The 25,745-nt window shown below is 49.4% G+C and overlaps 3 protein-coding genes across 4 annotated transcripts in view; all 3 read right to left on the bottom strand.

The window, feature by feature from the left end:
* LOC116995166 (endonuclease domain-containing 1 protein-like) overlaps positions 1-13,746 on the bottom strand; it is a 74,689-nt gene extending 60,943 nt beyond the window's left edge. The window contains exon 1 of the mRNA XM_033057558.1: positions 13,663-13,746. The gene's annotated coding sequence lies outside the window, so the exon portion shown is untranslated. The remainder of the gene's footprint in view (positions 1-13,662) is intronic.
* LOC116995703 (endonuclease domain-containing 1 protein-like) lies at positions 9,346-15,667 on the bottom strand. 2 transcript variants are annotated; one of them, XM_033058601.1, is made up of 3 exons: positions 15,597-15,667; positions 12,050-12,371; positions 9,346-10,217 (listed from the first exon to the last, which is right to left on the bottom strand). In XM_033058601.1, exons 2-3 carry the CDS (start codon positions 12,335-12,337, stop codon positions 9,600-9,602), a joined length of 906 nt encoding a protein of 301 aa, XP_032914492.1. In that variant the 5' UTR covers positions 12,338-12,371; positions 15,597-15,667; the 3' UTR covers positions 9,346-9,599. The 2 variants fall into 2 exon arrangements, with proteins under 2 accessions (XP_032914492.1, XP_032914491.1); XM_033058600.1 differs by lacking the exon at positions 15,597-15,667 and adding an exon at positions 13,663-13,750.
* A 3,611-nt stretch (positions 15,668-19,278) lies between these two features.
* On the bottom strand, positions 19,279-24,937 carry LOC116995163 (endonuclease domain-containing 1 protein-like). The gene is made up of 3 exons (XM_033057555.1): positions 24,864-24,937; positions 21,834-22,155; positions 19,279-19,827 (listed from the first exon to the last, which is right to left on the bottom strand). Exons 2-3 carry the CDS (start codon positions 22,119-22,121, stop codon positions 19,279-19,281), a joined length of 837 nt encoding a protein of 278 aa, XP_032913446.1. The 5' UTR covers positions 22,122-22,155; positions 24,864-24,937.
* Positions 24,938-25,745: the final 808 nt, after the last annotated feature.

Genomic DNA, 25,745 nt, shown 5'->3' with positions numbered 1-25,745 from the left:
TGTGTGTAGAGAGGAGGAGATAATGAGGTAAATGACATGATATAAAAAAACCCAAAAAAACAGGAAGATGAGAATTGACACTTAAAACTGTGTGTGGCAAACTGTTGCACTAAATGAGAAGTACTTTTTGTAAAATATAAGGATGGTAGGACACAGAGATGGTCCTTGGATGTCTGTGTGCTGTTTGTGCTTCAGTGTTCTTGCATAAACTTGGAGAAGCTGCTTTGCATTTCCCTGCTTCATTTCTCCTGTCCGAGATCTGTGTGTTTCACTTGTTGATGGTAAAACACTTCAAAATCTTTAATGAGAATTACCGTGGATGCTCTAAGCTCTCTCCAAATGTATTTCCTCCTCAGTTATCCCTCCCCAAGTAATGAAATAGAACTATGCATTTTTTTGTAATTTCTATGGTATAGCTGATATTTTGCAGCTGGTGAAGGTCAGATTTATCTGGTCATTTCTGGTGTCTGAAAATGCGCTGAGCAGCTCCAAATCCAGAGTCCTGTTGGGTACACTGTGTCTCCAATTCTCTTAGGAGCATGGTCTGTCAAGAGGTGTTTCCTTCTTCATTGTAATCAGCAGCCAGGAGTTTCCAAACCTCCTTGTTAACAGACCTTCACAGACTGATCTTCCACAGAAATCAGGCACAGCCTGGAGCACGGTGTGAGCCTGGCTGACATGGGTGATGTTGGATACTCAGTTTGTATCCCCCAAAAACACTGCCAGGGTATCAATGTTGTCTGCAGCATCTTTGGGTGTGGGGCACAGTACTTGGGAGCAACATTCCTGAACACCTCCTCACCTGACCCTCAGAGGTTCTTGGCTGATATTCCTGTACAAAGTGCTGTTGGCAACAGCAAGGGACATTTTACACAGGTGTACAGCAAGTGAGAAACTCAGTGCAGGGAGTGGGACAAGAAACTAACCAAGATAGACAACAGAGAAATCGTTCCTCAGACATCTGAGGTTTAAATTTGCAATGTAATTTTATAAAATTTGCCTAACAGGAATATTCGGCTCCTAAATGGACCAAAGGAGCTTTTCCCAGCAGTTCTCTCAAACAGAGGCCAGAAGCTGCCACTGTCTTGATTCTCCTCTTTCGTTCTATTTTAGCATCCCACACGGCAACATGTTCATTCCACAGAATGCGAACCGTTCGTTAAACTAGAAAAAGATTAAGCAAGGTGCAGGATCCAACCCACGTTGCAGTGAAGTGCCTTTAGGTGACACTGTTTCCTCATGTCTCCCCACAAAAATAATTTTTCCTTTGTGGCTAAACTCCCTATGACACAGTGGAGCCAAGAGCTGTCCACAAAGGTGGACAGACACAGAGCAAAGTGCAAAATTACCCTGCCATGTCAGTGCAGCTGCATCTTCCCAGGGAGCAGAGGAGCTTCCCACCCCAGTGTGGGCATGGAGCAGCTCTGGGCTCAGCAAAGGGCTCTATCCCTATTCCCCATGCACACCAGGCTCAGCAGAAAACAGAGGCAATCCCAGATGACAGGTGCCTGGCAGCATGGCTGTGGAGCTGGGGCAGCCCTCTGCTCTGCTCCAGGCTGGGCTGCTGTGAGAAGCACAGAATCCTTTCTGTTGGAAAAGGCCTCTGAGATCATGGAGTCCAACCTTTGACCAATCACCCCCTGCTCAACTGGACCATGGCACTGAGTGCCACACCCAGTCTCCAGGGATTGGGATTCCACTACATCCTCAGGCAGTCTATTCTAATGTTTATCACCCTTTATGTGAAGAAATTCCTCCTGATGTCCCACCACAATCTCCCTTGGCTTGCCCTCTCATCGTCCTGCTGGTTGCCCAAGAGAAAATGTTGACTCCCACCTGGTTACACCCACTTTTCAGTGAGCTGTACAGAGAAATAATCTCTCAGAGCTGCCCCTCTGTTCTGGGCTAGAGAGCCCCAACTGCCTCAGCTGCTGCTCACAGGCCTGACCCTGCAGGGCCTTCAGCAGCTTCATGGCCTTTCTGTGCCCTGGCTGCAGAGGTGGCCTTGGCCATGGATGCAGCCTGTCCAGAGCCCTCTGCAGAGCCTCGCTGCCCTGCAGCAGCTGAGTCTCCCTCCAAACTTGGGATCATCCCTGATCTTCCTGAGGCTTCACTGGGTGCCCTCACCCAGATCATCAGTGAAGAGAGCAAACGGGACTGGGCCCCACACGGATCCCTGGGGGACAGCGCTTGTGGCCGGACGCCAGCTGCATGTGGCACTGGTCACCAACACTCTCTGGGCCTGGCCATGCAGACAGTTCCTGACCCAGCCAAGAGAGCACCTCTGCAGGCCGTGGGCTGACGGCTTTTCCAGCAGAACACCGTGGGAGACTGTCCAGGTAGACACTTGGTTGAAGTCCAGGTAGACACTTGCACAACCTCCCCCCTCATGCCCTGGGCCAGTCAGTGATCTGCTCATCAAAGGAGATCAGGTTCTGTGGGCAGGACGTGCCTTTCCTAAAGCCCTGCAGGTGGGACTGATGCCTTGGTTATCCTGTATGTGCTGTGTGATCACACTCAGGCCAAGCTGCTCCATAACCCTTCTGGGAAGCGATGTCAGGTGGACACACCTGCAGTTCCCCAGATTGTCCTTCCAGCCCTTCTGTGGGTGGGTGTCACAGTGGCCAAACTCCAGGCATTGGGGCCTCCCCAGTCCCCCAGCACTGATTAGAACTGATGGAAAGCAACATTCCTAATACACAAAATAAGGCAGAATCCAAGCCAATCCTTTTCTCTGTTTGGCTTCCCATGTATTTCACATGCTTCCTGTGGATGGCAGGGCATTTCTGATTTGTGCAAGGGACTGTGGTCCTTGGAAGAGCCTGGGAAGCTGATAGAGGTGGCACTGATGAGGTTGGGATGCTGGTTTTGTACAGCCTGGTTTTGGTAGCGGGGAGCAGCAGAGATGTCTTCTGTGATAAGCTGCTAGAAACTTCCACCACATCTGGCATATCCAGTCCCTGACTGAACTGAAGATGGACGTACTAATGGCCGACTCTGGGCCAATTAGAGATGTTGGTAATGCCTCTGCAAGAACATATTTAGAAGAAAAGCTAAGCCAAGTGAGGTGCGTTGTTTTAATTCCAACCAGAGAAGAGAAGGAGGTGAGAACATGTGAGGGAAACAACATGGAGACACCAAGGGCAGTGGAGAAGGAGGGAAGGAGGTTTTCAAAACACTGGAGCCAAGATTCCTCTGTGTTGAGACCATGGTTATGCAACCATGCCCCTGCAGCCCATGGATCCACGGGGGATGCAGAGATCTATGCACAACCCATGGATCCACTGGATTGCTGAGATCCACCCACAGCCCATGGGTTGGTGCTCACAGCAGAGCAGGTGGATGCCTGGAGGGGGCTGTGATCCAGTGGGAGAAACAGTGAACGGAGGAGTCCCCTTCTCCCAGGCTGGAACACTTATGGATGAATGACCCATGCCACAGCAGTTCTGGGAGGACTCTGTGCCTTTGGGAGGGATTCATGTTGCAGCAGTTTTGGCTGGACTGTTGCTTGTGAGAGTGGAGCCACGCTGGAGAATTTCAAGGAGAACTGTCTCTTGTGGGAGGGACCCCATGGTGCAGCATGGGAGAGACTCCTCTCCCTGAGCTCTGGGAGAAAATCTTGGGTGATGAATGGACCAAACTCCCCACACCCTGTCTCCCTGTGCTGTTGGTGCGAAGGAGGGAAGTGTTGGGGGAAGCAAAGGTGTTTTTAAGGGCTGTTTTACTTCTCAGTGTCCTCCTCTGCTATGGTTAGTAGTAAACTCACTTTCTGTCTCTATGTTGAACATGTTTTCCCATTGGAGAGTTTTCTCCCAGTCCTTAGCTCATAAAACCTTTAATCAGATTCTTTCTTTTTTCTGTGCCCAGATGTTGCAGGGGAGGGAAAGTGGGAAGATTTGTGGATACTGCCTGGTGTTTTGCCCGTGTCAAATCGCAGCAGTTGGTCATGCAGGCAGTGGTTGAAGAGCCTGGAAAGCTGAGGCAGTGGGCATGGGATGAACAGTGGTGAGGATAAGTGTGGTTTTAAACTGCAGCCAGTGTGCAGAGGTGGGAGAGCAAGTCCGAGGGAGCCACAGCAGAGGTGTCTGCAGAAGTGACTCAGTCTGAAATCACCCCAATGTTTTCATCCCTACAGGGGCTGTGTCAGCATTTGCTGCTGGGAGAAAAATTCCATCCAGAGGAGCTGAGATGGCAGGAGCTGTCCAGCAAAGGGGTGAGAGTGATGTGCTCACTCTGTTCTCCTACAAAGCACAATCTTCTCCTGGGTCTCTGTGCTGTCCAGCTGGCACAAGGCAGGGCTCTTGCTGCTCTGCCTTTGGCAGCTGGAGCAACAGCAGCACAAGTCCATGGTGCTGCCAGGCAGTGCCCCGTGTCTGTGCTGGCATCTGGTTCCTGTGCTCAGGTGTCCAGAGCCCCCAGAGCTGTCCCTGGGGAAAGGGCTGGGTTTGCCCACACCACTGAAGTACCTCTGGAGCTTGTTGCTCCACACACTGATGATGAGGGAGATGAGCTTTCAGGAGAGAATTCAGATCCATGACCGGTGCACACCAGAGCTTTGAGCAGAACCCAAGAACATTTTGAAAAGCCACGTTTCAAGGACAGGCAGCAAAACCCATATTGTCCTCTCCGGAGTGTGATAGGCTCTGTGCAGAGTATCTCGTGCAGTTGGAAGGCCAGATCTCTTACTCTGAGCACAGCACAGTGTGGATGACACTTCTGGTACCCCAGCTTGCTCATGTGCAGCAATTTTCTGTCTCTGGATGCTGCTGTATTGTATATTTTTATTATTATTATTTCTATGGTATACCTGACATTGTGATATTGTGCAGCTTCTAAATGTTAGATTTTATGGGTCCTTTCTGCTGTCTGAGCATCCACTGAGAAGCTCCAAATCCAGAGTCCTGATGGGTACATTGGACCTCTAATTCTCTTAGGGACATGGTATGTCCAGAGGTGTCTCTTGCGTGAGGGTGGCTGACCTGGGTGATGCTGGAAACTCAGTTTGTATCCCCCAAAAACACTGCCAGGGTATCCCTGTTGTCTGCAGCATCTTTGGGTGTGGGGCACAGTGCTTGGCCAGCAGCCTTCCTGAACATGTCCTCACCTGATCCTCAGAGGTTCTTGGCTGATACTCCTGTGCCAAAGTGCTGTTGCCCAACAGCAAGGGACATTTTACCCAGCTACAGAAAGTGAGGACCTCAGTGCAGGGCATGTAACAGCAACCCACCCACATGCACAACAGATAAATAGTTCTTCAGAAATATGAGTTGCAATCTTACATTGCAACCTTGCACAAATTGCGAAAGGGGAAAAATTGGTTCCTGGACCGATCAAAAGAGCTTTGCTCAGCACTTCTCTCAGGGAGAGGCCACTGTCTTGATTCTCCTGATTCCGTCTCTTTTGGGACAGCACATGGCAGCGTGTTCAGTCCACAGAATGTGAGCCCTTGGTGTTACTGGAAAAGGAATAAGGTGCATGATCCAACCCACTTTGCAGTGAAGGTTTAGTTCATAGTGTTTTCCTCTTAACTCCCTGCAAATATAGTTTTTCCTCAGTGGTAAAATCCCTGTGACACAATGGAGCCCAGAACTGTCCCCAAAGGTGGACAGACACAGAGCAAACTGCAAAATTACCCTGCCATGTCAGTGCAGCTGCATCTTCCCAGGGGGCAGAGGTGCTTCCCAGCCCAGCGTGGGCATGGAGCAGCTCTGGGCTCAGCAAAGGGCTCTATCCCTATTCCCCATGCACACCAGGCTCAGCAGAAAACAGAGGCAATCCCAGATGACAGGTGCCTGGCAGCATGGCTGTGGAGCTGGGGCAGCCCTCTGCTCTGCTCCAGGCTGGGCTGTTGTGAGAAGCACAGAATCCTTTCTGTTGGGAAAGGCCTGTATGAGGACATATTTCAGAAGAAAATCAAAGCAAAGTGAGGTGTGTTGCATTAATTCCATGCAGAGAAGTGGAGGAAGTGAGAACATGGGAGGGAAACAACATGGAGACACCAAGGGCAGTGGAAAATGAGGGGAAGGAGGTATTCAAGGTATTGGAGCTGAGATTCCTCTGCAGGCTGTGGTGAGGTCATGGTGAAGCAGCTGGGCCCCTGCAGCCCATGGATCCACAGGAGTGCAGAGATGCCCCTGGAGGCCACGGGGATGCACAGGGATTGTAGAGATCCACCCACAGCCCATGGGTTGGTGCTCACAGCAGAGCAGGTGGATGCCTGCAGGGGGCTGTGATCCAGTGGGATCCAGTGAAGGGAAGAGTCCCCTGCTCCCAGGCTGGAGCAGCCTGTCCTTGGAGGACTGCAGCCTATGGAAGAATGACCCATGCCACAGCAGTTCTGGGAGGACTCTGTGCCTTTGGGAGGGACTCAGGTTTCAGCAGTTTTGGCTGGACTGTTGCTTGTGAGAGTGGAGCCACGCTGGAGAAGTTCAAGGAGAACTGTCTCCTTCTAGGAGGGACCCCATGGTGCAGCAGGGGAGGGACTCATCTCCCTGAGCATTGGGAGAAAAACTTGGGTGATGAATGGACCAAGCCTGCCATACTCTGTTCTCCCTGAGCAGTTGGTGGAAGGAGGGAAGGGTTGGGGGAAGCAAAGGAGTGTTTAAGGCATACTTTACTTCTTGCTATCCTCCTCTAATTTGCTTACTAATAAACTCATGTTCTATGTGTAAGATGAACCAGTTTTGCCCTTGGAGGCAGTCCTTATTTCTGCTCATGAACCATTCATTAATTTTTTCATTCCCTCCTCTTTACAGCTGTGGCAGAGGAGGGTGAGTGGGCAGCTTTTGTGGGTGCCTGGTGTTTGGCCAGTGTAAAACCACAACAGGTGGTCAAGCCGCCAGTGGTTCAGAGCCTGGAAAACAGGGACAGTGGGGATGGGATGAGCAATGAGGAGGATGAGTGTGGTCTCAAGTTCCAGCCAACCTGCAGAGGTGCGTGAGCAAATCAGGAGCCCCCTGAAGTACAGCAGAGTTGTCTGCAAAGGAGAAATCACTGGTGTATGATGCTGACATTTGTGTGGGTGTTATGGCATCCTCAGATTCCACTTGGAGCCCCAACGTCCTGCAAGGATTCTCTGGGCACTGTGACATCACTGGTGGATGCAGAAATTTCACTGAGAAGAAAATTGTTGTTTATATAAGACATGACCTTGCAATCCAGCACTGCAATAAATGACTTTTATTGTAAGCTCTTGCACACTAAATGATGTGGCACACATTGATCTTTTACAACCATTGAATACATTTCCCCAAATCAATTTCCAACAAATCTGCAGAAAAGATTTAGAAGGAGAGCAGAGAATAAAGCGATCCAAGGAGTGCATCACAGGAATTTAGCTTTGGCTGCTCAAAGCTTTCTATGTATCTGATGCCAAAGCCTGCCTGTCTGATACAACAGGTGCTGCTGTCAAGGTGCACTTTCAAAAGCAAACAAACAAAAGCATGTCCCAGGATCACATAATCACTGAATTGTTGGGTTTTGGAGGAACTTCCCAAGGTTTTCTAGTCCACACTCGAGGCTCAAGCAGGATGAGCCAGAGCAGGTGGTCCAGAATCACGGTTGGGGTTTGGGTATGCGCAGACATGGAGATGTCCAGACAAGATATCTGGGCAGCCTGAGGTGCCCTGGTCACACAGCCTTGCTAAGGAGGGGAGGGACAAGTCAGCTGCACACTGTCAGGGAGAGCTAAGGAGGAGAGGACTCGTCCCTGAGAGCTCTCTCCTGAGATGGGCAGCAAAGCAAAGCAGCTGGAGGCTCTGGCCATGGCTTTGTGCCTTTGGGCAGAGGAGGAGGTGCCCTGAGGGACAGAGCTGCAAACACAGCAGACAAGGAAGCAGCACAGAAGCTGCACAGGACATTTGTCCCCCTGTGCTCTGCTCTGCTGAGAGCCCAGCTGCAGTGCTGCCTCCAGCTCTGGGGCCCACAGCTCCAGAAGGATCCAAAGCTGTTGGAGTGGAGTCCAGTGCAGACCATGAAGGTGCTCTGAGGGCTGGAGCCTGTCTGCTCTGGAGAGAGGCTGAGAGAGCTGGGCATGTTCAGCCTGGAGAAGAGTCCAGAGAGTCCAGTACCTACAGGATGTCTAAGAGGGCTGGAGAGGCTCTTTGGACAAGGGGATGGAGTGACGGGACAAGAGGGAATGGTTTCACACTGATGGAGGGCAGGCTTAGATGGGATATTCTAAAAAAGTACAGTAATTTCACGACTATAAGGCGCACCGGACTATAAGGCGCACCACCCCGGAGTCGGTAAAATTCGCAACTTTGTAGATCAGATAAGGCGCACTGGTCTATAAGGCGCACTTTTTTTTTTGCAGCGAGGCCCCGCCCCCGGCTCACCCCGTGTGGTTGCTGGCTGAGGCCCTGCCTCAACCCGGCAGCCATTGGCCCCCAGGCCCGCCTCCACCCGGTAGGGGCAGTGCCGCGAGCCACCGAGCCACCCTGGACCCGGCAGCCATGGGCCCCCGGGACTTCCTGGACCCAGGAATGGGGGTGCCGTCGGCCCCCTAGCCCGCATTCACGTGGCATCCATGGCTCCCCGGGACTGCCTGGACCCAGGAGCGGGGGTACCGCGGCCCCCCTAGCCCACATTCACGCAGCAGCCATGGCTCCCCGGGACTGCCTGGACCCAGGAGCGCGGGTGCCGCGGCCCCCCTTGCCCACATTCACCCGGTAGCCATGGCTCCCCGGGACTGCTTCCACCCAGGAAGGGGGGTGCCGCGGGGCCCCTAGCCCGCATTCACGCGGCAGCCATGGGGCCCCGGGACTGCTTCCACCCGGGAAGGGGGGTGCCGCGGCCCCCCTAGACCACATTCACGCGGCAGCCATGGCTCCCCGGGACTGCCTGGACCCAGGAGCAGGGTTGCCGCCGGCCCCCTAGCCTGCCTCCATCCGGCAGCCATGGGCTCCCGGGACTGCTTCCACCCGGGAAGGGGGGTGCCGCGGCCCCCCTAGACCACATTCACCCGGCAGCCATGGGCTCCCGGGACTTCCTGGATCCGGGAAGGCGGGTGCCGCTGCCCCCCTTGCCCACATTCACCCGGCAGCCATGGGCTCCCGGGACTGCCTGGACCCGGGAAGGCGGGTGCCGGGGCCTCCCTAGCCCACATTCACCCGGAAGCCATGGGGCCCCAGGACTGCCTGGACCGGAGAGGGGCGGTGCCTCGGGCCCCCTGGCCTGCCTCCACCCGGCAGGGGCAGTGCTGCGGGCCTCCGGGCCCGCCCCCAGCCGGCTACTGTGGCACTTCCGGCTCCCCCCCACGGCTCTCAGCTCACACTTCCGGTTTGGCAAATTTCGCCGCTTTGTACATCAGATAAGGCACACCGGACTACAAGGCACACTTCCGGGTTCGAGGGAAAATTTTAGTCAAAAGGGTGCGCCTTATAGTCGTGAAATTACTGTAAATTGCTGGGAGCAGGCTGTGGTATATAGAGCAAAAGTTACCCAGAGCTGTTCTGACTGCCCCATCCCTGGAAGCGTTCAAGGCCAGGCTGGGGAGGGCTTGGAACAACCTGGGGCAGTGGAAGGTGTCCCTGGCCATGGCAGTCAGGTCAATATGAGATGATCTTGAAGGTTTAACGTCCCATGAAAACCAACCTATTCTAGTATCCTGTGATTCTTTGACATGTGGAAAAATCATCTGAGGCTTCTCCATCAAGAATGTGAGCCTTATTCCTAGCACAGGCATTTTTGAACAGAGTAACCCCTTTCCCCCCATAGAGCCCGGCCAACCTGTTCTCCAGGTCCAACAGCTCAAGGACTTTCACCTTGTTCTTGCTCCTCTCATTCTCAGCGATGGCTCCCCAAGCCCTCAAAGGCTTGTTGCACTTCACACAGCAGGCAGCTGACCAGATGTGGCTGGGTACATTAACCCTCCCATTGGAGATGTCTGTGTTCCCAGGTACAGCACCCGTGATGACATAGGTGGTGTCACAGCCCTGGGTTTTCTGGGCCATCGTTATGTCCTCGTACTCTTTCCAGGCACCCTGGTTGAGTGTGCTGTACTGGGGCACTATGTTGGTGAGGGTGAAGGTGGCCGTCTTGTTGTCATCGCCAGTTTGGTGGCCACTGGGACACAAGTGACCACGATCCAGACCTTGGGCATCGACGTAGTCTTGGTCAATAGCCTGACTCTTGCCAATATCTGCTGAAGTGATCCCGTAGGTATCTATGATGGAATCCTCTGTATCCATATACCTGCGATAATTTTGGTTGATCAGCTTGAGAGGGTAAGAAGAGGAAAAGTGTCAGTACAGAGTATGCATGTGATGAAACAGATTACCTGGAGCTTACATCTCTGATTGTCAAAATCCCATTTTTTCTCATCTACATGTAGGAAAATGGATGACTCACAGCGAAATCATAGAAATGCCCCTCCTGCATGAACACAAAAGCTTTAACTAGAAAGCAGCTCAGAATGTGACTGCTCTCATTTCGTATTGTGACCATTGTGATCCAGTCTGCAGCTGGGAGCATGGTTGGATGTATGAGACAAGGAGCATTTCCCACTCCTAGAATTTAAAGGTGAATTTGGTGAGACACCTTCCCTGCAAAATCTGCCTCCCTTTCCTCCTGTCTCCACAGCCCAATCTGCCCAGGACTCTCCCTGGATCGTCTCCTCTCACGCTGTGATTGTATGATTCTGTGATTCTGTGATTTTATGTGTGGTTGCTACAGGTGTGCTCCAGTCCTGGAACACCAGAGGTTGCCTCCTCTAACCCCATACCCAGGGAGATGTGACAGGAAATCAGTCCTGGAGCTGAGGTTTCCCTGGGAGGGTTGCACTTCGTTCAAGGATGAACAGTTTTGCTCAGGAAGCAAAAAGATCTCAATATAAATAGAATCTGTGACTGCAGTGCTAAGAATGAGTGTGAGAGCTGATCTGGACAAGGCAGCATTTTCTGCAGCATCACTCAAAAGAAGTTACAAATGATCAGCCTGTGAGAGGAGCCTGTAATCCCAAAAGAGTCCTGGGGAATCTTCAGCAGTACTCCAAAAAGGCCTCTGGAGGAAGTTAACAAAATCAAAGATTTTCCAGGTATCATGTTCAAGGAAGAGAAGGGCAGTGATGGGTTTGGAGCATGCTGGCCTGGTGGCAAGTGGTCTGGCCCACAAAGAGGGTTTGGATTGAGATGATCTTAAGGTTCCTTGCAACACAAACCACTCTATGATTCTACAAAATGACAGAAATTTTGCCTCACTAGTGTGGAAGCTACAGTGGTACAAGAGCAGATTAATTGCTCATGTTCAAGTGAGTAACAAGTGCAAATGATTATTTTTTTTATAACTTCAACAGGTGGTTGTTCATTTGTAGGGAAGCATATTTAACCTCCATCTGGAACTGGACATTATGATCTTCCACATTTTCACCCAATATTCTCACACTACTATGCCTGTAAAAGGGTCCTGATTTTGCTGTTCTTCTTTTCGTTAATTGCCCTGGCCTGTGTTCCTGGAGGTCTGAAGGACATTTGTGAGGGCTCCATAGCTTTGGAGTTCTGTCTGTCTGCTGGATCCTTCTGGGCCAAGCCTGAGCCAAAGGTGCTCAGGGCTCACTGCTCATGCATGGAGATCACATCCTTCTGACTGGACTGACACTGCTGCTCCTCACTTTTCACTGCCTCAAACATCACTCCAGAATTCCCTCTACAGTAATTTTGACCCTCTCATCTCCAGTGCCTTTTCCCCCAAGGCTTTGTCCCTGGACCATCTCAGCCCCTTCTGAGTTTCTCCTCACTTCTCTCACACCCCTCACAAAGCCTGTTTGACTCTTCACGGGGGAACAACTCAGTGCAAAATGGGGATGAGATCCCAGCAGGACTGGTGGTCCCTCAAGTTTAGCCTCTCTTGTGTGCCTTTTCCCCTGCTTATGTCTCAGATTCATCAGAGGAACCACGTGGTGCAGGTGTTTGAAGTAAAAGGAGAAAATTCCCATCCAGTGTATCCATTTGCATGTGAGTAGTGGGGTGGCAGGAAATAGAAGGGGTAATTTAAATGCTGCAGCTCATCTGTGAGTGAGTGGAGGGCAATATGCTGTAAGAGGGACACTCACCTGTGGCTCAACAAACCATCTGTCATATCTGCTGCCTTTTCCAGGCTGGTATTTGTAAGCAGAGTACACTGGAATTCTCCTGTTTCTGTCATACAGTGTGGCAAAGCGATATTTGTTGTCATAGACCTGGCAGATCCTGGCTGCATTCGTCGGACGCAGGGAATCACTTGGCGGGGTCTTCTCATAGAAAAACTTAGTACATGAAGTTTTAAAGCTTGGCACCACCTCGCTGTAACCCAGCCGGAGGCAGCTCACCAACACCTGCAGCAGCAGCAGCAGCCCCAGCATGGTGGGAGGATTTCAGTGAAGGGCTCTTGCTCCCCTGGAAGGCAAATGCAGAGGGACACTCAGCTTGGACAGAGCTGGGCATGGCCTGGAGGCTTTTTGTGCAGGGGGACAGAGCTGGCAGAGGAGGAGATTATGAGAGAGCAGGAAAGGAGTAATTTTTGTTCTGCTGGATATGGAAAAATCATGAGGGCAATAAGGGCAAAACCTAAACCAGGGTTTAGGTGCCCAGAGGAGGAGGCAGCAGTGGGAGAAGTCAGCCTGGGTGAGGAAGGAGCCAAAGCCACCACGAGTGTCATCACCTGTCACTGCAAAGTTATCTTGCAAGTGAGGCACAGCCCTGGGACAAGGTCACCTTTCCCCACCTCCCTCCTGCTCTGAGCACCTCCCCACAGCAGACACCTGCAGGTGGGCACGGGCTCTGCTCAGGCCCCTGCAATGCTGAGCTGGGCTTGAATCTCATGGGGCACTGGGCAGGGAAAGAACAGCCGTGCTGCACTTCCTACATGTCCCTGGCCCCATCCAGGTTCAAACAGACACACAGCTCCTGCAGTCAGACCCAATCCTGAAGCCCAATGATGCACTTGGGCTCCTGCCTCTCAGCTGGCATTGGGCAATGGCTGTCCTGCTGCTCACATTGGTGACCAATGAGTTGGAAACTGAGAACATGAACCACAGGTGGTGAATTCGTAGAGTAGTCTGCAAAGCACAGCCCTATTTGCCCCAAATAAAGTTGAGAATTGTCTGAAAAGTCCTCAAGGTTTACCCACTATGTGAGAATACAATTTATGTTATATCTTAATAAATAACTCAATGGAAACACAGAAAAATCCTACAAAAAGAAGGAGCAGCACAGGACTTTGCTCACAGCCTCAAAATGGCAGAGGACTCTCAAATGCCTCTGCTGCCATCTCAGTCTGGCTGCTTTTATATGATGTCCTGGTAGACAGACATGTTAGCTTTCGTGAACATGGTTTAGGGTGAATTTTCTCAAAGTTCAGCCTCAGGTGTTTGTCCAGAGGCCCCTTGCAAGGTAATGGGTGAAGTTTTGGTGCTCAATATCCTCACCCCTCCTTGTTATTCAACAGTGTGATGTTAATTTTCAGGTCAGCGAGCTTGAGCTTCTTTCCCAAATCCTTCCTTCTGTCCATTCCCCCCTGACTGACAAAGAATACTGAAGGGCTGCAAAATTCAGTGCATGTATAAGTTCTGATTGCTCCTTGGAGCTCCTGAGCTCCAGCCTAGGCTTTGTCTATATATATTTATTGCAAAGCTCCAGAAAAGCCTTCAGTATTGGAGTGAGTGGTGAGGAAGGAGCAGGAGCTTACCTTGCAGCAGAGTCTCAGAAGAGGCAGCTGAACAGTTCCTTCAGTATTCTCCGTGGAGAAAGGACTGTTTGAATCCTCAGGAGTGCCACTGCAATATATACCCTGTCACAAATTTGCCCCTTCTTATAAACAGGAAATTCCACAGAAGAGAGATGTTTTCTATTTTTATTCAGGGAGTTTGTTCATATCCACCCTAAATAGTATTTAAAGTTGTTGCAGTGGTTTCCTCACTATTTCACTCAAATTTACTGATTTGCAGCATGGTATGTCAGGTTCAGTTAAATGTATGCCGACTCCTGAATTTCCCCTTTCTTATAAAAAAGGAAATCCACAGAAAAGAGAGGTTTTCTTCTTTTATTTAGGGGAATTTGTTCATACCCACCATGAAACAGGTTGTCAGTTGTTTGTAATGTTATTAATTTCTCCCAAGTTTGCTGACTTGCAGCATGGTGTGTCAGGATCAGTTAACAGGGTCTGGTGACTTCCTTGGTCATTTCATCAATCCCACCAGCTGCAGCTGCTGCTGCTCCAGCTCCTCCATGTGTTTGTGTTCCCAACAGAACATCTCTGGTGACATGAGATGGACTGGCCTGTCTCTGAGTACACTCAGACAGTCACAGGCTGCTCTTCTGCAGCCTCACATAACATCATTGCTATGGCCAGGTCTTTAGGTTTTGTTTAGATTTGCTAATTTTAATACACTTAACTTTTCTTTGAGATAGGATTTAGGAGCAAAAGAAGGCTGGATTAAAACTTAAAATTGTATATAGAAGAAAGTTATTAATAACACAGAAAAAAATAAGAAATTTGTAATAAGATTTTCAGATCCCTCTCTCCTCCACCCACCTCTAATATTTTTTAACAACAAACATATAGAGATACTTCAGTCAGTTTTTCACTTAAGTAATTATTTTAGTTCACTTTGGAGAGAGAAGTATTTTTTTTTCTTTTGGCTATAGGGATCTTTTCCAGGAAATGAATAAATTTTTTTTGTGCTTGTACTTTTTCGACTTGAATCCATCTGGGGAAATCTGTAAAATCATGAAAATTTTTCCATTTTCACAGCCTTTTTAAAGCTGTGTCTTATGGCCCATGTCAAGCTTATGGGATATACTTTTAAGGGCAAGCTGTTTAAAGGCAAAATTTCTTTTCATTTCTTTTTTTTCATGTCTCTGTTTATTTTCCCATTCTTTAAAACAGAGATCCCCATTCCCTCGGGGCAAAAGATTTTTTTCTTAAACACTGCAAAACATTACACCCCCCAATTGTGTTTTCTTACGATTTATAGGAATTTTTAGTGTAGTCCAGCCTATTTCGTGGTTTTCATAAAGGTTTTTTCAGCTTAATTTTACGGTGTGACGTCTTTTCAATTTTCTTTTTTTTTTTTTTTTTATTCTGGAATTTGGGATTTTTACTTTACTGCCTTTTGAGTAATTTGTTTTTCTCTATCACTTTTTACACAAAGGAGGAGGACAGAAGGTCTGTAAGTTTTATTCGAGCACTGGAAGGGTTAAAATTCCTCACAGAAGGCGAAGGAAGCCGGGTCAGGCCATGGGGAGAGGCTGGATGAAACTACAGAGCCCAGCAAGCGAGTGCGAGGGGAGGGCTGGGCTGACACAGAGCCCAGCTGCATTTCCCCAAGCTGGGGGACAGCTGGGGGGCTTGGCCTCCCCACGGGGGCCTCCGAGACAGCGGCAGGGCCCCAGCTGATCTGTGGCCAGGCTGAAGGGGAAGAGACAGGATTTTAGCAAGAACTTTCTCTTTGCCCTGGGCATCCGGCCATTGGCTGGGAACGGGATGGGGGGGCCCGGCGGCTCCGAGCCCGCCCGACCCTCGCCAAGTTTCAAGTCTTACTCTGTTCTGGTTCCTAATTAATGTTAATTATTAATGTTAAATTATTAGGCTCACTCTGTTTCGGTCCCCAATTATCTTACCGTTGTGTCCTTTCCCTTCCGTCGGGTAATACCTCTCCTCCTCCCCTGAAATGGCGCCTAGGGGATGGTGACGTCATCGAGCCATATGCAAATGACAATGGCGCAAAGGACACTAGGTCAGAGATAAGAACCCCTGAAAACAAAGAGCCAAATTACATCTGGAGCTGAAAATAGTGTGATCATATTGGGAAAAGAGAGCAGAGCAGCACTGGTCATCGGGAATTGCTTGTTTTATTGCCACCACCTAAGGAGCAAAGATTTACCGTCAGATCCTCTGACAACGGTGTACTCCATCGTTTAGGGAGTGGTGTGAGGGTGCGTATCGGTGCTTTGTTGGCAGGTGTGCTCCACCCACTTCTTTGTTCCATTGGGAGTGGCGACGGTCTTGCGTGTCTTTCCTCACGGTTCATATCTTAGCGGGTTTTTGAACAAAGGCCTCGGAAGGAGCTGGTCTGTTGGCCCGGTTTATTTTGCCCTCAATTACTAAATCTATTTCCCAATTAGTTTCAGCAATTTATAGAAGAAATTTTATCAAAAGACAAAACCACACTCTGTGTGTGTATCTGTGCCCTTCCTGCCTTCCTCCTAGGTAAGTTCCAGGAGAAACTATCACACTAGGCAACAAATATTCTCTTGCCTGATGGCCATGGCTTTGTACCACCTTCATCCCAGCAGCCTGGGAAGGAGAAGGCTCTGGGGATACCTCAGGGCACCTGCCAGGACTTTAGGAGTCTGCAGGAGAGCTGGAGACAGACTATGGACAAGGGCATGGAGTTGACGCATGTGCTGGGTTCAGAGTTAATTTTCTTGATTCTGGCAGGTAGGGGGCTGTGTTTTGCAGTTCTGCTGCACACAGAATTGATAACACAGAGATATTTTTGGTTATTGCTGAGCAGAGCTCTCACAGAGCCAAGGCCTTCTCTGCTTTTTGTACTGCCAGGCTGGCAAGGAGGCTGGGGGTACTTGGGAGGTTGGGAGGAGACAGAGCCAGGACAGGTGACCCTAAGTGACCTGAGGGATCTTCCATACCATGTGGCATCATGCTGAGGATATAAAGTGAGGGGAAGAAGGAAGAAGGAGAGGATATTTGCAGTGGTGAGTTTTGTCTTTCTCAGGTAACTGTTAGGTGGGATGGGACCCTGCTCTCCTGGAGGTGGGTGGACATTTTCTATCCATGGGGAATGGGCAAAGAATTCCTTTAATGTGCTTTGCTTGTGTGCACAGCTTTTGCTTTTCCTGTTACACTGTCTTTATCCTCAACCACTATTTTTCCAGTTTTTACCCTCCCACTTCTCTCCCTGATCCCGGTGTCTGGGGAGTGAAAGAACAGCTGTGGGGGGTGTGAGTGCAGGCTGGGGGAAAACCAGGGCATTAGGACAAGGTGAAATGGCTTGAAAGGGACTGAATGTAGGTATAGATTCAATATTAGGAAAATGTTTGGTACTGTGGGGTGGTGAAGCCCCAGCAGAGGGTGCCTACAGAGGCTGAGACTGCCCCATCCCTGGAAGTGTCCATGGGCTCATTGGCTGGGGTTTGGCGCAACCTGACATGGTGGAAGGTGTCCCTGGCCATGAGAGGGCATGGAACTAGGTGCTCCTTAGGGTCCTTTCCACCCCAAAATACTCTGTTATTCATTCACTGAAACGAAACTGGACTCATTTCTTTCCATTTCCAAAAGTCCAGGAATAAGAGAATGATGGGTTGGTTGTTACAAGCAGAACTACGCAGAGAAGTCTGTTTGACCAAGGATTTTTTAAAGCAAACTGCTTGAGTGATGTGATTCCTTTTCTCTCTGTTAACCTGGAACTGATGCCTCAAACAAAGAGGGGTTTAGCCAGAATGAGGGAGAAGGCCAAGAAGAAGCTGATGTGGCAGAACTGGGTCGAATTCCTCCTTTTTGCTGAGGCTCATCTGACATAACAAAGCAGGGCCCAACAGTGTTCACATCATTAGAAGGGGCCATAAAGCATCAGAGACCCCCAAAGTGTCCCCAACCCCACAGTGCTGCATGACACAGGTAAACCCCTCCCAGGGAAAAGTGGGGATATCCCACATAAGGCTGAATGCACAGAACCCTTTGAACTCTTTGTTGTACAGACCCCCACCCCTAAAGGATCAAAAGTGAGGACATCAAGTTTGCAGGTGTCATTGTTGGAGCCATGGGGGTGTCTTGTATGAGCTGTTGACACCCTGGCCCACTTTGTTCATGCCCATTCCCAGGAGAATAACTGGTGTCTGATACTGAGACTTGTGTGGGTGTTATGGCATCCTCAGATTGCACTTGGACACCCAATGTCCTGCAAGGATGCTCTGGGCACTGTGACATCACTGGTGGTTGTAGAAATTTCAGTGAGAAGCAACTTGTGGTTTATAGAAGACATTAATTAGCCTGGAATCCAACTGCAGCAAATTAATTTTATTGTAAGCTCCTGCAAACAAAGAGATGTGCCACACGTTGGTCTTTTACAACCACTGAATACATTTCCCCAAATCAATTTCCCATAAACCTGCAGAAAAGTTTCAGAAGCTGAGCAGAGAATGAAGCAATCCAAGGAGTGCATCACAGGAATTTAGCTTTGGCTGCTCAAAGCTTTTTATGTAATTGGTGCCAAAGCCTGCCTGTCTGATACAACAGGTGCTGCTGTCAAGGTGCACTTTCAAAAGCAAGCAAACAAAAGCATGTCCCAGGATCACATAATCACAGAACTGTTGGGTTTTGGAGGGACTTCTCAAGATCTTCTAGTCCACAATCCATACTCAAGCAGGATGAGCCAGAGCAGGTTGTCCAGAATCATGGTTGGGGTTTGGGTATGTGCAGCCATGGAGATGTCCAGACAAGATGTCTGGGCAGCCTGAGGTGCCCTGGTTGCACAGCCTTGCTAAGGAGGGGAGGGACAAGTCCGCTGCACACTGTCAGGGAGAGCTAAGGAGGAGAGGACTCGTCCCTGAGAGCTCTCTCCTGAGATGGGCAGCAAAGCAAAGCAGCTGGAGGCTCTGGCCACGGCTTTGTGCCTTTGGGCAGAGGAGGAGGTGCCCTGAGGGACAGAGCTGCAAACACAGCAGACAAGGAAGCAGCACAGAAGGTGCACAGGACATTTGTCCCCCTGTGCTCTGCTCTGCTGAGAGCCCAGCTGCAGTGCTGCCTCCAGCTCTGGGGCCCACAGCTCAAGAAGGATGCAAAGCTGTTGGAGTGGAGTCCAGTGCAGGCCATGAAGGTGCTCTGAGGGCTGGAGCCCGTCTGCTCTGGAGAGAGGCTGAGAGAGCTGGGCATGTTCAGCCTGGAGAAGACTCCAGAGAGTCCAGTACCTACAGGATGTCTAAGAGGGCTGGAGAGGCTCTTTGGACAAGGGGATGGAGTGACAGGACAAGAGGGAATGGTTTCACGCTGATGGAGGGCAGGCTTAGATGGGATATTCTAACGAAGTAAATTCCTGGGAGAAGGCTGTGGTATGAACAAAAGATACTCAGAGCTGTTCTGACTGCCCCATCCCTGGAAGCGTTCAAGGCCAGGCTTGGGAGGGCTTGGAACAACCTGGGGTAGTGGAAGGTGTCCCTGTCCTTGGCAGGCAGGTCAAAATGAGATGATCTTGAAGGCTTTAATGTCCCATCAAAACCAACCCATTCTGTGATCCTGTGATATATGGGAAAAGCTTCTGAGCCTTTTCTGTCACGGATTTGAGGCTTATTCCAGGGTACAGGAATTTTTGAACAGAGTAACTGTTCCGTTATAGAGTTTTTTTAGCCAGTTTTCCAGCTTCCTCAGGCTGAGCTCTTTCACCTCATTCTTGTTTATCTCATTCTTAGCGATGGCCGCCCAAGCCTTCAAGGGCTTTTTGTCCTTCACACAGCAGGCAGCTGACCAGATGTAGCTGGGTATATTTACCCTCCCACTGGGGACCTTGGTGTTCCCAGGTACAGCACCCGTGATGACATAGGTGGTATTACAGCCCTGGTTTTTGTGGCGCATCGTTTTTTCCTCGTAGTTTCTCCAGGCATTCTGGTTAAGTTTTCTGTCCTGAGGCACAATATTGGTGAGCGTGAAGGTAGCCCAACTCCACTTGTCATCATTGTGGTGGCTACTGGGACTCAAGTGACCACGGTCCAAGTCCTTGAGGTTCATGTAGTCTTGGTCAATAGCCTGATTCTGGCCAATTACTGTTGAGTTGATGTGATATTTACGTTTGATGTCACCCTCTTCAGCCATATTCATGTCATACGTTTTGTTGATCAGCTTGACAGGGTAAGAAGGGTAAAAGGTGTCAGTACTGAGCATGCATGTAATGAAACAGATTACCCTGGAGCAGATATCTGTCATTATCAAAACACCGTTTTTTACATCTCAATGTAGGAAAATGGTTAAACCAGAGAAAAATTATAGAAATGCCCCTCCTGCATGAACACAAAATCTTCAAATAGAAAGCAGCTCAGAATGTGACTGCTCTCATTGTGACTTGAGAACTTTGTGATCCGGCCTGCAGCCTGTGCTGGGAGCATGGATGGATGCATGAAACAAGGAGCATTTCCCACTCCTAGGACTGAAAGGTAACTTTGGTGAGACACCTTCGACGCCAAATCTGCTTCCCTTTCCTCCTGTCTCCACAGCCCAAATCTACTCAGGGCTCTCCCTGGATCCCCTCATACCACACTGTGATTCTGTGATTTTATGTGTGGTTGCTACAGGTGTACCCCAGTCCTGGAACACCAGAGGTTGCCCCCTCTAACCCCATACCCAGGGAGATGTGACAGGAAATCAGTCCTGGAGCTGGGGTTTCCCTGGGAGGGATGCAGTTTGTTCAAGGATGAACAGTTTTGCTCAGGAAGTAAAAAGATCTCAGTGTAAATGGAATCTGTGACAGCAGTGCTAAGAATGTGTGTGAGAGCTGATCTGGACAAGGCAGCATTTTCTGCAGCATCACTCAAAGGCAGTCATAAATAATCAGCCTCTGAGAGGAGCCTGTAATCCCAAATGAGTCCTGGAGAAACTTTGGCAGTACTCCAAAAAGGCCTCTGGAGAAAGTTAACAAAATCAAAGATTTTCCACGTATCCTGTGTCTACTGTCTAGGAAGAGATGGTCAGTCATGGGTTTGGAGCATGTTGGCCTGGTGGCAAGTGGCCTGGCCCATGCAGGGCGTTTGGATTGAGATGATCTTTAATGTTCCTTCCAACACAAACAATTCTGTGATTCTACAAAATGACAGAAGATTTTATGCGTCACTAATGTGGAGGCTGTAGTGTTACAAGAGCAGATTAATTGCTCATGTTCATGTGAGTAACAAGTGCAAATGATTATTTTTTCCATAACTTTAACAGGTTGTGGTCCATCTGTAGGAAAGTATATTTAGCCTTCCTCTGGGATTGGACATTACGATCATCCACAGTTTCACCCAAAGTTCTCCCCCTATTCTGCCCATGGAAAGGTCCTGAATTTACTGCCCTTCTGTTCCTTAATTAGCCTGGCCTGTGTTCCTGGAGGTGTGAAGGACATTTGTGAGGGTTCCATAGCTTTGGAGTTCTGTCTGTCTGCTGGATCCTTCTGGACCAAGCCTGAGCCAAAGGTGCTCAGGGCTCACTGCCCATGCATGGAGATCACACCCTTCTGACTCGACTGACACTGCTGCTCCTCACTTTTCACTGCCTCAAACATCACTCCAGAACTCCCTCCACACTTAAGCTGACCCTCTCATCCCCAGTGCCTTTTCCCCCAAGCCTTTGTCCCTGAGTCATCTCAGCCCCTTCTGAGTTTCTCCTCACTTCTCTCACACCCTCACAAAGCCTGTTTGACTCTTCACTGGGAGCAGATAAGCTCTGTCAGGGTTGCAGAACAACTCAGTGTAAAGCGGGGAGCAGATCCCAGCAGGACTGGTGGTCGCTCAAGTTTAGCCTCTCTTGGGTGCCTTTTCCCCATCACTTGGACCCCCACCCCAGCTGGGTACAGGGGAGGGGAATCATTTGCCTTTGTGATGTGATGCAAATTAATTTGATTTGCTGTTGCTGTTCGGTCAAGGCAGAAAACTGGGCACCTTTGGGATATGATTCATCTCATCCTCCTGCTGATGTCTCAGATGCATCACAGGAACCACGTGGTGCAGATGTTTGAAGTAAAAGGAGAAAGTTCCCATCCAGTGTGTGCATTTGCATGTGAGTAGTGGGGTGGTAGAAAATAGAAGGGGTAATTTAAATGCTGCAGCTCATCTGTGAGTGAGTGCAGGGTGATGTGCTGTAAGAGAGACACTCACCTGGGGCTCAACAAACCATCTGTCATATCTGGTGGCATTTCCAGGCTGGTATTTGTAACCAGAGTACACTGGAATTCTATTGGTTTTGTCATACAGGGTGGCAAAGCGAAATTTGTCGTCATACTTCTGGCAGATCCTGACTGCATTCTGTGGACGCAGGGCACCACTTGGGGGGGTCTTCTCATAGAAAAACTCAGCACATTCTCCTTTAAAGGCCTCCACCACCTCGCCGTGTCCCAGCCAGAGGCAGCTCGCCAACACCTGCAGCAGCAGCAGCAGCCCCAGCATGGTGGGAGGATTTCAGTGAAGGGCTCTTGCTCTCCTGGAAGGCAAATGCAGAGGGACACTCAGCTTGGACAGAGTTGGGCATGGCCTGGAGCCTTTTTCAGCAGGGGAACAGAGCTGGCAGAGGAGGGAATTATGGGATACCAGAAAAGGAGTAATTTCTGTCCTGCTGGATATGGAAAAATCATGGGGGCAAAAAGGCTGAAACCTAAACCAGGGTTTAGGTTCCCAGAGGAGGAGGCAGCAGTAGGAGAAATCAGCCTGGATGAGGAAGGAGCCAAAGCCACCACGAGTGTCATCACCTGTCACAGCAAAGTTATCTTGCAAGTGAGGCACAGCCCTGGGACAAGGTCACCTTTCCCCACCTCCCTCCTGCCCTGAGCACCTCCCCACAGCAGACACCTGCAGCTGGGCACGGACTCTGCTCAGCCCCTGCAATGCTGAGCTGGGCTTGAATCTCATGGGGCACTGGGCAGGGAAAGAACAGCAGTGCTGCACTTCCTACATGTCCCTGGCCCCATCCAGGTTCACACAGACACACAGCTCTTCCAGTCAGACCCAATCCTGAGCCCCAATGATGCACTTGGGCTCCTGCCTCTCAGCTGGCATTGGGCAATGGCTGTCCTGCTGCTCACCCTGCATTTCCACATTATCCAAGCCCAGACCCTGAACTTGCAGAGACATGGAATGTGGGAGAGCCTTGGTGGGTGATGGTGGTCAGGACAAACTCAGGTGCTCTCTATGTTCTGGTCTTGAAGTTTGCAGTTTATTGCATAGGGCGTGGGTAAAGAGGGCCCTGCTTGGAGCTGCCAACCATAGCTCAGAGAAGGGCAGAGAGAGAGTTTGGGGTGGTAGGAGTTCTAAGAGATAAGTAAGAGGATGAAGTAAGAGAAGTAAATAAGAACTAAGAGAAGGAATTAAGAGAGCGAGATTCTCATTACAATACAATACATCTTGTTCTATATTGAATATTCTAATTTCCACTAACCAATCTAATACATGATACAAATTCTCTAACATTTGCATGCAACCTATAGAAATTGCTATATTACCATGTTTTACTGCTTTCTTGTCTGTAAACCTTATCCTGGACCCTTCCTCTTACGCCTGGAGAGAATTTTTGCTGGCTCTTTGGTATTTGTGGCACCTGGCATTATCTAAACAAAGGAAGGAATCCTTCAAGCATCCACATTGCTGCTCTCAGCCACACAGTCGAAAACTGCTATCATTTCTATATTGCTTATGGTTTCCATATTCTCAAAATCTTTTGCTAGAAAATCATATTTATAAGGTTTTCCTGATTCATCCTTCCCAACAATGGAGAGAGAAAATGAAGGGGCCAAGCAGATGGTAGCAGCAAGCAGGAGAGATAACACCTCAATCTTATCAGCACAATGGCTGCTGCAATGCAAGCACTGAGAGGGTGCAGCTCTTCCTGTGAGTGCTTGGGATTCCTGCTGCTGCCCCTCTTCAGCTTTGATGATGGATTTTCCTGTACTGTCAAATGCACCATTGCACGAATTTCTTGGACAGCCACCTGTCCCATTTTGTCTTTATCAGTGCTGATGTTATTCTCAGCAGTCAGTAAGATCATTCCTTTATGAGAAAAGTGCTGAAAAGCTCCCTGGGATGCTGGCAACCAAGCAAGGGGCTTTGTGTCCTTTCAGAGGCAGCACAGGTTTGGGATGGCAGGGATGCTTCCATTTGCATGGCCAGACACTCAGAGGAGTGATTTATTATCAGCAGCATTTGGAATAAGGCAGGTAGGACAGGCAGTTCAAAGGGTTCCTGGCACAGAAACTGCCACAGCCTCTAAAGCACAAAGCTCAGCTTTGCCTGGGAAGGGGCTGAGCTGAGGGCTGTTGAGGGCTTGACCTTGCACGTTTGCCCTTTTCTTATCCTTCTCCCTGACCCTCCTCTCTCCATTTCCACTGCATTCAGCATGTAGAGCTACACACAGCCCTGCCCTGAAAAATGCTATCTGGTCCTTTTTAGTCTTTTGTGGTGCACCACATTCCTGCACCAGGAATGTGGTGACCAATGATCTAGAAACTGAGAACATGAACCACAGGTTATGACTTCTTACAGTACTCTGCAGAGCACAGCCCTATTTACCCCAAATCAATGTGAGAAGCGTCTGAGATGTCCTTTAGGGTTACCCACACAATGAGATTAAATTTTATCTAACTAACTTATCCTTACTAATAGATTACTAATCTTACTTAATAGATACATAGATAAAATCCATCAATGACAAAGAGCAGCACAGGACACTGCCCACAGCCCCGAAGTGGCAGAGGACTCTCAAATGCCTCTGCTGCAGTCTCACATTGGCTGCTTTTGTATGATCTCCAAGCAGACAGAGTTGTTGGCTTTACCAAACATGGTTTAGAGGGAATTTTCTAGGAGTACAGCCACCCGTGTTTGTCTGAAGGACTGTTGCAAGGTCATGGTAGTAGTTTTGGTGCTCAATAAAATCACCCCTCCTTGTTATTCAACAGTTTGATGTTAATTTTCAGGTGAGCTGGCTTGAGTTTCTTTCCCAAATCCTTTCTTCCCTTCTTGCCCTCCCTATTGACAGAGAATACTAAAGTGCTGCAAAATTCAGTGCATGCATAAGCTCTGATTGCTCCTTGGAGCTCAGCAACTCCAGCTTAGTCTTTGTCTATATATATATATTTATTGCAAAGCTCAGGGAAAGCTTTGAGTATTGGAGTGAGTGGTGAGGAAGGAGCAGGAGCTTACCTTGAAGCAGAGTCTCAGAAGAGGCAGCTGAAGAGTTCCTTCAGTCTTGTCCCTGGAGAAAGGACTGTTTGAATCCTCAGGAGTGTCACTGCAATATATACCCAATCATAAATATGCAATATATACCATTTTTATAAGTGGGGAATACCACAGAAAAGAGACGTTTTCTACTTTTTTTGGGGTTTTTTTCAGGGGGTTTGTTCATACCCACCATGAAATAGCTTGACAGTTGTTTGTAATAGTTTCCTCAGAATTTCTCTGAAATTTGCTGACTTGCAGCATGGTATGTCAGGATCAGTTAACAGGGTCTGGTGACTTCCTTGGTCATTTCATCAATCCCACCAGCTGCAGCGGCTGCTGCTCCAGCTCCTCCATGTGTTTGTGTTCCCAACAGAACATCTCTGGTGACATGAGATGGACTGGCCTGTCTCTGAGTACACTCAGACAGTCACAGGCTGCTCTTCTGCAGCCTCACATAACATCATTGCTATGGCCAGGCAACAAATATTCTCTTGCCTGATGGCCATGGCTTTGTACCAGCTTCATCCCAGCAGCCTGAGAAGGAGAAGGCTCTGGGGATACCTCAGAGCACCTGCCAGGACTTTAGGAGTCTACAGGAGAGCTGGAGACAGACTATGGACAAGTGTGTGGAGCTGATAGATGTGCTGGGTTCAGAGTTAATGTTCTTGATTCTGGCAGGTATGGGGCTGTGTTTTTGCAGTTCTGTTGCACACAGAGTTGACAAGTCACAGATATTTTTGGTTATTGTTAAGCAGAGCTCTCACAGAGCCAAGACCTTTTCTGCTTTTTGTAGTGCCAGGCTGGCCAGGAGGCTGGGGGTACTTGGGAGGTTGGGAGGAGACACAGCCAGGACAGGTGACC

The sequence above is a fragment of the Catharus ustulatus genome, chromosome 4, assembly GCF_009819885.2.
Source record: "Catharus ustulatus isolate bCatUst1 chromosome 4, bCatUst1.pri.v2, whole genome shotgun sequence".
NCBI lineage: Eukaryota > Metazoa > Chordata > Aves > Passeriformes > Turdidae > Catharus > Catharus ustulatus.
This window is presented reverse-complemented; position numbering and strand designations above follow the sequence as displayed.